Raw genomic sequence first — 11,799 nt, forward strand, 5'->3', positions numbered from 1 at the left:
AATGAAATTGGGGCACCTAGGTGGCTCAGACCATTAAGCATCCAACTTCGGTTCAGGTCATGATCTCAGGGTTGGTGAGTTCGAGACCCACATCTTCTCTGTGCTGACAGGTTGGAGCCTGGAGCCTGCTTCAGATTCTGTGTCTCCCTCTCTCTCTGCCCCTCCCCTGCTTACACTCTATCCTTCTCTCTCTCAAAACGAAACCTTAAAAAATGTGTTGTAATTTTTTAAATCATAAACTATTAATGAAATTAACAACCCATATTACTCTCTACTTAACGTGTAGCTTGCAAGAATTAAAAGATATCTACCCGCATAAGACAGTATGGCGTCCCTAGAAGGTTAAGAGTCACCAGGAATGCAGAGATGCATACCTGCCCGTGATATTGCTGAAAACCTCATTTTAATGATTGCGTCACGTGACGCCATAGGCTTGCACCAGAATTTAGCCTGCCCAACCCCGTTGGTGTGCTTCACTTCGTCACCGTGAGTCAGACTGAGATTAACCACCGTGGACTCACTGAGCTTTGCGTTTCTGACTATATCCTTACGACAGGTGCCTAGACAGGTGTGGCCGTTTGTTCAGGACTCTTGGGGAGAATTTTCTGGTCGCCTTCCCAAAAGCTGGTCACCAGCGTGCATCCCATGAACACCGTACCGTCGTATCACCACCGTCTCACCACGCCCTCAGCGGCACTGGGTGTAGTCTGTACTTTTATTATTATCACCTCTGCCACTTTGAACGTGGCAAGTGAAGCCTCGTTATTTGGGTTTTCACTTATTTCGTTGCGGCTGCGGCTGACCATGTTTTGTACGTTCACCGCGCGCCCAGCTTTCGGGGTCTCCCCCCTCCCCGCCCCCGACCCCGCTTTGGCCGCCAGGTAGGCGGGTCGGGCCGAGCGCGCAATTCCGGGCCCCGCGGCCAGGGGGCGCTGCCACCCAAGTCCCCCACCCCTACCTCCCCGCCCCGTCCGGGCTGGGGCGGGCGGCGGGGGCGCAGGCGCGGGCGGGGCGCGAAGGTCGGCGTCTTCAAGCCCTGACCTTCGCCGGAGGGCCCCGCGGCAGCATGACGGTGGGAGCCAGGCTCCGAAGCAAGGCGGCGCGAGGCCTCCCGCGCCGCGGGCCCCGGGGGCGAGCGCGGACGGAGGGGGACGAGGAGGCGGCCGCCCTCCTGGAGCAGCCGGAGCGCGGGGACGAGGCGGCGAGCTGCGCGAGCGCGGGGCGCCCGGGCGCCCGGGGCGCGCGCAAGGTGCACCTGGCCGTCCTCCCCGAGCGCTACGAGCCGCTGGAGGAGCCGGCGCCGGGAGAGAAGCCCAAGAGGAGGTACCGGCAGAAGCTGAAGAAGTACGGCAAGGTAGGGCCCGCGGGGTCGGGGTGCGGGCGGCCCGGGCCCCGGCTTCCCGAGCGATCGATCGCCGCGAGGGTGGGGGTCGGGTCCCCACCGTCCGGCTGCGCTCAGCCTCTCCGGGCTGCCCCTGCGTCCCCTCGCCAATAGTCGCTACCAGAGCACCAGAAAGTGTTCCTCCTGTCGTCCGGGAGGTGAGGGAAAAGGAAGTCGCAAGTAATGACAGAGGCCAAACCAGGGCTTTCGGGGAGCACTGATGCATCCGCTCCTCTGGGGCTGGCGGGTTGGTAACATTTCCAGCGGGCCCCGACATTCCCGGTGGCTCTGATCCCCGTGAGGCTTAACCTCCCTTGTCCAGTTGGTGGGACAGAATTCCCTATTTTACAGATGGGGAATACTGAGGCATTAGCGTGGTTAGGGGACTTGTAGAAGGCGACCCAGCTGCAAAGTAGGGAGTTGGGGGCCAGTTCATCTGTTCTCTGCCAACAGTCCTCGCCAGGGTGTCCCTCCAGCTGAGAGCTGTTTGGGTTATGACCCCCAAACATTCCCACGGTTATTTCCGGGGCCTGGGAGCTCAACAGGTACGTACATAGGCACTTGTTGGATCTCCTTTTCTCTTCTCCCGGCCGGCTGTGGGTGTATTCTGGGGCCTGCAGACATGCCTTTTGCCTTGGGTGGGGGCAGGGGAGGAGGAAGGGGTGAGACAGAGAGGGGGAGAGCGAGAGAATAGGAATATGGGATAAAATGACAGCGTCCTCAGAGATCAGAGCCTGAGGTGCCCAAGTGCCTCTGCCTGGAATCACTTGCAGCTGCTGCTGAGTCCGGTCCCTGGGGCGGGACAGGGCCACACAGAAGGCTGTCGCAGAACTCATGGTGTCCTGGCCGAAGGCGCCACCTGCTTTTTACTGCCTCATTCATTATCTGTGTCATCCAGTGGCCTCTTATCATATCTAAAACCATCCAGTCTCCACTCCTAGGAACTTCGGTTTATTATCCCCTGTAAAAAGCAGTCAGCAGCTTTGGGGACAGGGCACGAGCAGGCAGTGGTACGTGTTATTCCTAAAAACTGTCAAGTCGGGACTTTCCAGCTCGGAGTCGCGCTAGGACTCCTCGCGCTCTTCCTGGTCTCAGTGGAGCACAAGGAAGCAAGCCATCATTTGCCTCAGCTGGTGAAGTGGTAATGTGCACAGCTCGGGTCACAGGGTGGCCCTTGGAGGTGGTTTCTGGGAGCTCGCCACGTGCAGGGATTGTGCTAACCACTGGAGATGCAAAAATAGATACAGAGCAGTCCTGCCCCAGTGAAGTCCACACCTCCCGGGGAGATCCTGGCATAGTTGGGGCACCGCCATGGAGCGGCATGGTACAGAGTCCTCAGGAGGTTGGAAAGCTCAGGACGTTTTCTTTTTTTTTTTTTTTTTTAAGTGTTTATTTATTTTTGAGAGAGACAGAGCACTAGTGGGGGAGGGGCAGAGAGAGAGAGAGAGAGGGAGACACAGAATTCGAAGTAAACGCCAGGCTCCGAGCCTGACGCGGGGCTCGCTCGACCTCGAGAACGGTGAGCTCATGACCCGGGGGGAAGTTTTATTTAAAAAAAAAAAAAAAAAAAAAAAGTTGAGAGGTTGCATTGGGGGTGCTTGGGTGGCTCAGTCAGTTGAGTAGTTGGTTTCAGCTCAAGTCATGATCTCCTAGTTTGTGCATTCAAGCTCCACATCAAGTTCTGTGTGGACAGCGTGGTCATCAGGCAGCTAGGAGAGGGTCAGAAAGAGGAAGTGTCGGTCGTGGAATAACCTTCAGCTCAAGAGGGAGAAAAATGTCCTCATGCTCTAGGTAGCAAGCAGGTAAGGACAGGGGCATTGGAGCCAGACTGCCAGGCTCAAGCCCCTGCCCCCACCACCTGTTGGTGGCTATGCCCACCTCTTTGCCTCAGTTTCCTCATCTGTAACATGGGCTAAGACTAGGGTCGTGGCAAGGAGTAAATGAGTTTGTCCACGCAAAGATCTCCGAGCACACCTGGCGTGTGGAAGGGCTCTTGTGACTGTTGGCTGTTATTTCAGGGGGTGAAGGAGAGACCCCGTGTGACTGTTTCTTTCCTGATTATGTTTATGCTCCTTTTTACATTTATTTATTTTTGAGGGAGAGAGAGAGAGAGAGATCATGAGCAGTGGGAGAGGCAGAGAGAGAGGGAGAGAGAGAATCCCAAGCAGGCTTCACAGCCTCAGCCAGGAGCCTGATGCGGGGCTCAAACTTACAAACTGCGAGATCATGACCTGAGCCAAAACCAAGAGTCGGCTGCTTGACCGACTGAGCCACCCAAATGCTCCAGCTTTTATTGCTTTTTTTTTTTTTTTTAATTTTTTTTTTTCAACATTTTTTATTTTTGGGACAGAGAGAGACAGAGCATGAACGGGGGAGGGGCAGAGAGAGAGGGAGACACAGAATCGGAAACAGGCTCCAGGCTCCGAGCCATCAGCCCAGAGCCTGACGCGGGGCTCGAACTCACGGACCGCGAGATCGTGACCTGGCTGAAGTCGGACGCTTAACCGACTGCGCCACCCAGGCGCCCCGCTTTTATTGCTTTTTAATGTTCCTTTATTTTTGAGAGAGAGACAGAAGGAGACCGAGGATCCTAAGCGGGCTCTGCACTGACAGCAGAGAGCCCGACGCGGGGCTCAAACTCAAGAACCGTGAGATCAAGACCTGAGCCGAAGCCTGACGTTTAACCGCCTGAGCCACCCTGGCGCCCCTCTGATTAGGTTTTAATGAGCTGTAACTCAGAAAAAACCTCAAGTCTGTAGCTGATTGCCCACCTCAGCTTTGTGCCTGCGTCCTGACCACATTTCAAAACTGAAGGCTTGGTCTTTATATTCAGGGAGAAATGATCTTTGTGGGCAGCTAGGTTTTGTTTGTTTGTTTGTTTGTTTGTTTGTTTTTTAACTAGAAGTGCGCAGGGAATCCCTGTCTTCCCTGGGGGTTAGTTGAATACCAGAGAACCCCCCAAAGCCTGGCATCCTATGACAGCTCTAACAGATTACCACCAGCGCCGTGGCTTAGGTCATAGCACAAATTGTGCGGGTCTGGAGGCCAGGAGCCCGAAATCAGTCTCACTGCGCTGAAGTCTGCAGGCTGGGCCCCGTGGGGCCTGCAGGGAAGAACCAGGCTCTTCGCTCCTTCTAGCTTCCAAAGCTTCCACATCCTCCATCAGAGCCAGCACTGCATCATCCGCAAATCTCTCCCTCTCCCTCTGCCTCTGTCATTACATTGCTTTCCGTCTGACCCCTCCTGTGTCCCTCTTGTAAGGACTGTTGTCTTTCTTCGGATCCTTTTAAATATATGGGGTTTCTTAAAAGGATTGGGCCCACTTGGATAATCCAGGACCACCTCCCCATCTCAAGACCCTTAATTTAATCACATCTGCCGGGGGCGCCTGGGTGGCTCAGTTGGTTATGCAACTGACGACAGTCAGGTCATGATCTTGCGGTTTATGGGTTCAAGCCCCGCATTGGGTTCTGTGCTGACAGCTTAGAGCCTGGAGCCTGGTTCAGATTCTGTGTTTCCCTCTCTCTGCTCATGCGCATTCTCTCCCTCTCTCTCTCTCTCTCTCTCTCTCTCTCTCTCTCTCAAAAATAAATAAACATTAAAAAATTTTTTTTAATCATATCCGCAAAGTCCCTTTTGCCACATAAGGGCCACATAGGCACAGATTCTTGGAATTGGGCGTTATTCAGCCTGCCACGCTGCCCTGTGCTCCCCCATGTCTCAACGCTCCTCTGCAGAGATTATTTGGGTTGAAAACTTGACTCAGGTCAAAGAGTTCAAAACGTCCCTCACATGACTGGTGTTAAATCAACTGGTCGTTAATAGGTATTTTACATTTCTCTGTATCACTTTCCTCCAATCTGCTCTGACAGTGTTCCAGCTAATGAGCTATTTTAGTAGCTTTTTTCTAAAAAATTTTTAATGTTTATTTTTGAGACAGAAGGAAACAGAGTGCGAGCAGGAGAGGGGCAGAGGGAGAGGGAGACACAGAATCCGAAGCAGGCTCCAGGCTCTGAGCTGTTAGCACAGAGCCCGACACGGGGCTTGAATTCATGAACCATGAGATCATGACCTGAGCCGAAGTCGAACGCTCAACTGACTGAGCCACCCAGGTGCCCCTTGGTGACTTTTTTCTAAATTAGAAAAATGATGTGCCGGCAATTTTTGCAAGTAGCAGGCTGAGGAAAATGGATGCGCAGATACCAAAAATGTCAAGTGTAATGCAGGCCATCCGTGATTCTGGTGGCATTGCTTACACAGGACTGTTAACTTGCTCCCAGAGAACAGTTGCCTTTGTTATTGTTATCTCAAGGAGGCAAGTAAAATTCTCCCACCGAATCTTACTACTCAATAACAGAGATGGCTCTCTTAGCAACATCACGTCACCCCCCCCCCCCCGCCCCACGCATGCACCCTGATGTCTCAGTAAGAAGTCCGCAAGGCAGTATGCCACGAATCCGTGTCTAGAGAAGCCATGGATGTTACCCGAATATCTCCCAGGGCTCCTCATTTAGCCTGAGAGTTTCCGAAAGAAAGACCCAGGCCCTTTCCGGGTGCTGGGGATACAGTAATGAGCACAAGAAAGTCCCTTCATCGGGGAGAGAAGGGAGAGTCAGCCTATCAGATCCGCAGAGTAGGTTTGCTGGGCGGTGTTGGAAGTGAGGTTTGGGATTGAGATCAGGGATTTTAAGTGAAACCAGGAGTTTTAGGTGCTTACTGGAGTTGGAAAAGTCAGGGGGCCAGAAGACAAGGCGTGTGGTGGGGTCTAGGTCACCTCCATGGATGTTGACATCATCCAGAATGATGAGGGAAGCTGGGAGAGGTACGGGGATGGGGGCGGGCGGGTAACAGCACATCAGGATTAGTGTGTGTTAGCCGGCTCCATTTTTCCTGTTGCGATTCCATTCGAATCCCTTGATGGCCTCTGTCTAGCACCATGCTTTGCAGAAAAAGAGTGGGTAGCAAGAAAGCCTGGTGTCATCCTACCCTCAAGGAGTTGTTGGGTTTTTTGTAATGTTTATTTACTATTTTTGAGAGAGAGCGAGAGTGAGCACGTGCCCATAAGTGCAAGTGGGGGAGGGGCAGAGAGAGAGAGGGAGACACAGAATCGGAAGCCGGCTCCAGGCTCCGAGCTGTCAGCACAGAGCCCGACCCGGGGCTCAAACCCACGGACCGTGAGATCATGACCTGAGCCAAAATCCAGATGCTTAATGGGCTGACGCACCTCAAGGAGTTTATAATTGCACTGAGGGATGCAGCAATCAGAGAACAGCAGGAGTCTTTAGACACAAAGGTGTGGGTTGTGCCCTGGAGGGAGGGAGGACCGAGTGGGCTTTCAGATTAGGCGGGTGAAGGAAGAGTTGACCCAGCCTTCAGATGATGCGGTAACTTGGCTGGAACAGAGAAGAAGAGTGGACTTTGGTTTAAAAAACAAAACAAAGGGCACCTGGGTGGCTCGGTCAGTGGGGCATCCACCTCCCGATTTTGGCCACAGGTCATGGTCTCACACTTTGGGAGATCGAGCCCCACGTGGGGCTTTGCGTTGATAGCGTGGGTGCGCTCCCTCTCTCAAAACAAATCACCACAGGGGAGAAATGAAACAAAGATAAATAAAAAATAGAACAAAACCAGGGGCACCTGGCTGGCTCAGTGAGTAGAGCATGTGACTCTTGATCTCAGAGTTCAAGCCCCACATTGGGTGTGGAGCCTACTTTGAAAAAAAAGAGGAGGGGCGCCTGGGTGGCTCAGTCGGTTAAACTCCGACTTTGGCTCAGGTCATGATCTCGCGGTCCGTGAATTCGAGCCCCGCATTGGGCTCTGTGCTGACAGCTCAGAGCCTGGAGCCCATTTCAGATTCTGTGTCTCCCTCTCTCTCTGACCCTCCCCTGTTCATGCTCTGTCTCTCTCTGTCTCAAAAATAAATAAATGTTAAAAAAAAAATTTTTTTTTTTTAAAGAAAAAAAAGAGGAAAGAAAACTGGTCTGGTCTTAGAACTAGCAGCCTGCCTCCTGTTCCCAAGATGTCTGAATCAGCTGGAAACACACATCGCCTTGAACTGCTTTGCGGGATGATGACGTCTGTTCTGAGTCCCTACCTGTTCTTCTGTGGGGGGCGGATGTGGAGACGCCTCACTTGCTAATCTGCCCTGAGGGAAACAGGCACCATGATTCTCTGCGCGGGTCACCCTTTGCGCGGGTCACCGTTGTGTATGAGGGATTACGAGGTGCCTAACCCAACCCCTTTGCTTTTCTCTTCTCTTCTTAAAAATAGAATGTTGGGAAGGTCATCACCAAAGGGTGCCGCTACGTTGTCATCGGCCTGCAGGGCTTCGCCGCGGCCTACTCCGCCCCATTCGGGGTAGCCACCAGCGTGGTCTCGTTCGTCCGCTAGTGGGCGCCATGGGGACGCGCGCGCTGGAGAAAGGATGGACGCTCTCCTGCTCCGGGAGCCTGTGAATCCGGGACCATTTCAGACCCGAACCCGCAAAATCCCTGGGGGAAGACAATGGCTTTCTTTGTTGAATTGGATGAATGCTGTGAATGGAACATCCCTGCCCATCTGCTGAGCTTCTCATGACTCTAGGACACGGGTGGCTCCGACGGACGATCCCGCAGAGTGAGGCCCGTGTTCGGTTTGGGGTTATGGTTTGCCCTCGGTTCCCAGGGCAGCAGAGGCGCTGTCTGGCTGGCTGTGCCCCATCTCCTTCCTCCACCCCTTTGTCACCAAGAAGCAAGGAAGGAAAATCTCCGTGAAGGTCGTGATGCTTCTAAGACTGTTAATGAGACGGGTGACTGTTTAAAGTAGATAAAGCTTGTGATTCCCACCCTCCTGTGACACCAGCACGCAGCCCCTGGTGATGAGGCAAGGAGGGAGTCCAAGTGCACATACAGGCTGGGTTGCACAGGTCGCTGGAGGGAGTGCCCGCGTTGTGCCCAGGCCAGCCCAGTGTGGCTGCGTGTTTGGAGCCGCACGCCTGTGGCACGGTGGGCGTCCTGACTCCACTGCTGGGCACCGTTGCCTACTCCCCACGGCTGTCCGTGCCTCTGTGCCAAGCCACCGAGGGCACTTTGTCTCGGGAGAGAAGGAGACGCGAGGCCTGGCAGGGGAAGTGTGCGATTTAGAGGAGGAGCCAGGAAGTAGGAGACAGGTGTGTTGGAGGTAGACAAGAAAGATGGTGGACAGGAGAAGTGGCAGGATGGGGGCCGGGTCTGGTGTACCAGTGCTGGGAAATCTTAGGTGGGCTGGGCTTCCGGCTCTGCGTAGGGACCAGGGAGGCTGGGCGGCTGGAGGTGCCATGGCTGGCGCTGAAAAACCCTCTGAGGCCCATGAGCTCTCACCGGCTGCCCGTGTAGCATCCTTGTCGTTTGCTGCCAAGTTTGTCCCCAGGACAACCCACGGACTGCCATTGGACCGTTGGCCGGGGAGGTGAAAGGAGAGGAGGCTCCTCTTCCCATACCCCTCGTGATGGGCCACTGTTCCACCTGTTTCCAGAATATCCAGAGGTCCGAAGTGATGGCTGCTGATCAGTCTGTAGAATGGGTATTAACACCTGCCTGTGGCCCCGACAAGTTTCCCAGACTCCGCAAAGGAGGTCTCCGGGTTCATGCCTCGCCGGTCAAGCCGACGAGGTGGCCCCCGGAAGTGAAGAAGGTGGGCAGACAGACGGGGACAGAAAAAGGAATGGGTGGAGGAGGAAGTTGTAGCTGGACTCAGCCTCACGTTCTGGAAACCCACGTTGCAGATGAACTTGGATCCGGTTCCTGGACCATTAGTATTTGTGAGGAAAAGAGAAAACTGACAGTCTTGTTTTAATTCAAATGAGGAAAGTTGATAATGGCACATTTTCACACATGTAAGATAAATATAGCTTGCCTGGTCACGCTGGGACCGGGGGGAGACACGTGGTTTAGTGGGAGAGCCAGGCAGGCCTGTCCAGCCCACCAGTGACAGAAGGGGGACAGGAGGAAGCAGCCTGCCGTGAACTTGAAGGATGCCCCTCCCCAGGGGGCGGGGGTGGGGGGGCTGAGAAGCTCACTGAGTCCCCTGGGGGGATGGAAGTGTGACCCAGAAAGGGACCAGAGCTGCCAGGGCCTGTCCAGGGAAGACCTTCCCTACCCCACTCCCAAACTGGAGACACTGTCAGACCAGACACATTTGACCCTGAAACTCATACAGTCTGGTTAAGAATTAACCCAGAAATTTCTTAAGGCGAAACCTCGCAGGGATTGTCCTGGGAGCCAGATTCTTGTGTACAGAAGATGAACTTCTCCAAGCCGCTCAGCCTCCCAGGCGAGTGTTCACCTCCCCGGCCACCGGGCACCCGTGTGGCAGATACCCCTATCACGTGTTCTCTGTCCTCAGTTTTGTTTTTTTAACACCAGTGTCCACGCCCTACTGGGAATTGAGTTTTAGAGCTTTGCTATTACACGCTTGAAAGAGGCTTCTTTTGTATCCTTTTCTTGCCCTGTTATGTAAATAAAACCCTCAATTTGTGTAATGTTTCTGTGTGTAACGAGTTCTTCTCACCCCTCACTTTCTGGCCTTGCCTCGGAGAGACTTCCTCAGCCTCCCGCCAAGGCTAACTTGTGCAGCAGGTGAGGGCCAGTCGGGCAGCACAAGGAGCCTAGTGCCCCTCCAAGGCCCAAGGGGAGGGAGAGGGTCCCTATTTGCCAGAACTCTGCTTGGGTGTTGAGGGGGGAGGGGTGGAGGCAGGGGGTTGTCTAGAAACCCAGCAGGAAAGGTTTCCAGCTCACGTGTTTGTTATAAGTGAACATTTCCAGAACCTCCCATTGTTCAAAACCAGCCTTTGTGCTCCAGAGCCAAAACATGTAACTCGAAGATAGAGGCTGGGTATAAAAAAGGAAGGTGGCTTCTTACTTTGCCAGGCAGAGGAGGCTGCAGCCAACCAGTGCCCCCAGGACTGCAAGCACCCCCCTCCCAGGGTAAAGGGCTGAGGAGTTTGAGAGGAAAATATAGGACCTGTATTTTCTGAGAGACATTTTACTAGATTACCTCTATATTATAAAAGGATAGAACTCGGGGCGCCTGGGTGGCTCAGTCAGTTAAGCATCCAACTTCCGGCTCGGGTCATGATCTCATGGTTCGTGGGTTCGAGCCCCTCTGTGCTGATAGCTCAGAACCCGGAGCCTGCTTCAGATTCTGTGTCTCCCTCTCTCTGTGCCCCTGCCCTGCTCATGCTCGCTCTCTCTCTCTCTCTCAAAAATAAACATTAAAAAAAAAATAAAAGATACACTCAGGAGCAGCTGGACGGAAGCGATGCGTAGGGCAAGGTACGGGCACAGAGCTCCCATGCCTCTCCAAACGCCTCTCTCCGCAGATCTCCGTGTGCTCCCAACCTGCAAGATCTCCGAACCCTGTTTTCACGGAGGCTTCTTTACGTAGGATAATTGATTAAATCATTAGCAATTTGTAACAATTCAATCTGTATCCCCTTTCCTCTCCCGGGAGTCTGGAGGGAAGTGGAAAGTTCCAACCACGTAATCTTCGTAATCTTCGGGCAACCTGCCCAAAACCTCAGGTTACCTGGGGGCTTCCTCATTAGCGTAACAAAAGACACCTTGCCTGCTCTCCAGATTCCAGAAGGCGGGGCACCTGGGTGGCTCAGTCCGTAGAGCGGCTGACCCTTACTTTTGGCTCAGGTCATGATCTCACGTTTCGTGGGTTCAAGCCCCGCGTCTGGCTCCGCGCTGACTGTGCAGAGCCTGCTTGGGATTCATTCTCTTGCTTCCTCTCTCTGTCAAAATGAATAAACTTAAAAAAAAAATTCCAGAAGGGTTTTAGGAGCTTGTGTCCAGAACAAGGACTAAGACCAACTATAGATTTATTATAAATCACCGCATTACAGGAAGGTAAAGAGAACAGGAGTGGTTCTGGGATCATCAGGCGGTTCGGAGGTCATGTGTGGCAACCTGCTGTTGGGCATAGAGCAAAGCTGGAAGTGGGGGACCTTGATGTCTTCAGCCACTTCCGTATCACCCTGCTGTGCCTCTGCCCAGCACATGCTCTTTGTCAGACAGCCTCCAAGTGACATGTGTCACCAAGAAGCACCCAGAAGCAAAACTGGAGCTCAGGCCTCCTGTGCCTTCCCCGGGTCCTCCTGGGCATGGCGGTGCCCTCAGCAGAAGATGGCCGTGGGGCTGGGAGAGCCTCACAGGAGTTTTAGACTCAGGCAGCTGCTGTTTTGGAGTTTGTACCTATGATGTCTTCCCGCCCCCAACCCCCGCTCCTGACTCTGCAGGACTGACCAACTGAATTTAACTTTGTGATGCCATTCCCCCCCCCCCAAAATGTTTTGAAAACTGTATAGATCTTCCTGTAAATTAATTTTCAAATACAAATGATGTTCAGAATTAAAGGGGTCAAATGCCCTCCGCATCTTGGAAAGGATGTCTTTGAGA

At 53.5% G+C, this 11,799-nt stretch overlaps 1 protein-coding gene across 1 annotated transcript; it reads left to right on the plus strand.

Moving 5' to 3' along the window:
- Window positions 1-956: 956 nt before the first annotated feature.
- On the plus strand, window positions 957-9,878 carry C15H1orf115 (chromosome 15 C1orf115 homolog). The gene is made up of 2 exons (XM_058700361.1): window positions 957-1,354; window positions 7,652-9,878. The coding sequence occupies exons 1-2, from the start codon at window positions 1,067-1,069 to the stop codon at window positions 7,769-7,771; spliced, it is 408 nt and encodes a 135-aa protein (XP_058556344.1). The 5' UTR covers window positions 957-1,066; the 3' UTR covers window positions 7,772-9,878.
- The last annotated feature ends 1,921 nt before the right edge of the window (window positions 9,879-11,799 follow it).

This window comes from Neofelis nebulosa, chromosome 15 (genome assembly GCF_028018385.1).
Source record: "Neofelis nebulosa isolate mNeoNeb1 chromosome 15, mNeoNeb1.pri, whole genome shotgun sequence".
Lineage (NCBI taxonomy): Eukaryota > Metazoa > Chordata > Mammalia > Carnivora > Felidae > Neofelis > Neofelis nebulosa.

Coding starts and splice junctions, on each gene's coding strand:
- C15H1orf115 (XM_058700361.1), top strand. CDS start 1,067: ATGACGGTGGGAGCCAGGCTCCGAAGCAAGGCGGCGCGAGGCCTCCCG. Junction 1,355..7,651: donor AGCTGAAGAAGTACGGCAAG/GTAGGGCCCGCG, acceptor TCTTAAAAATAG/AATGTTGGGAAGGTCATCAC.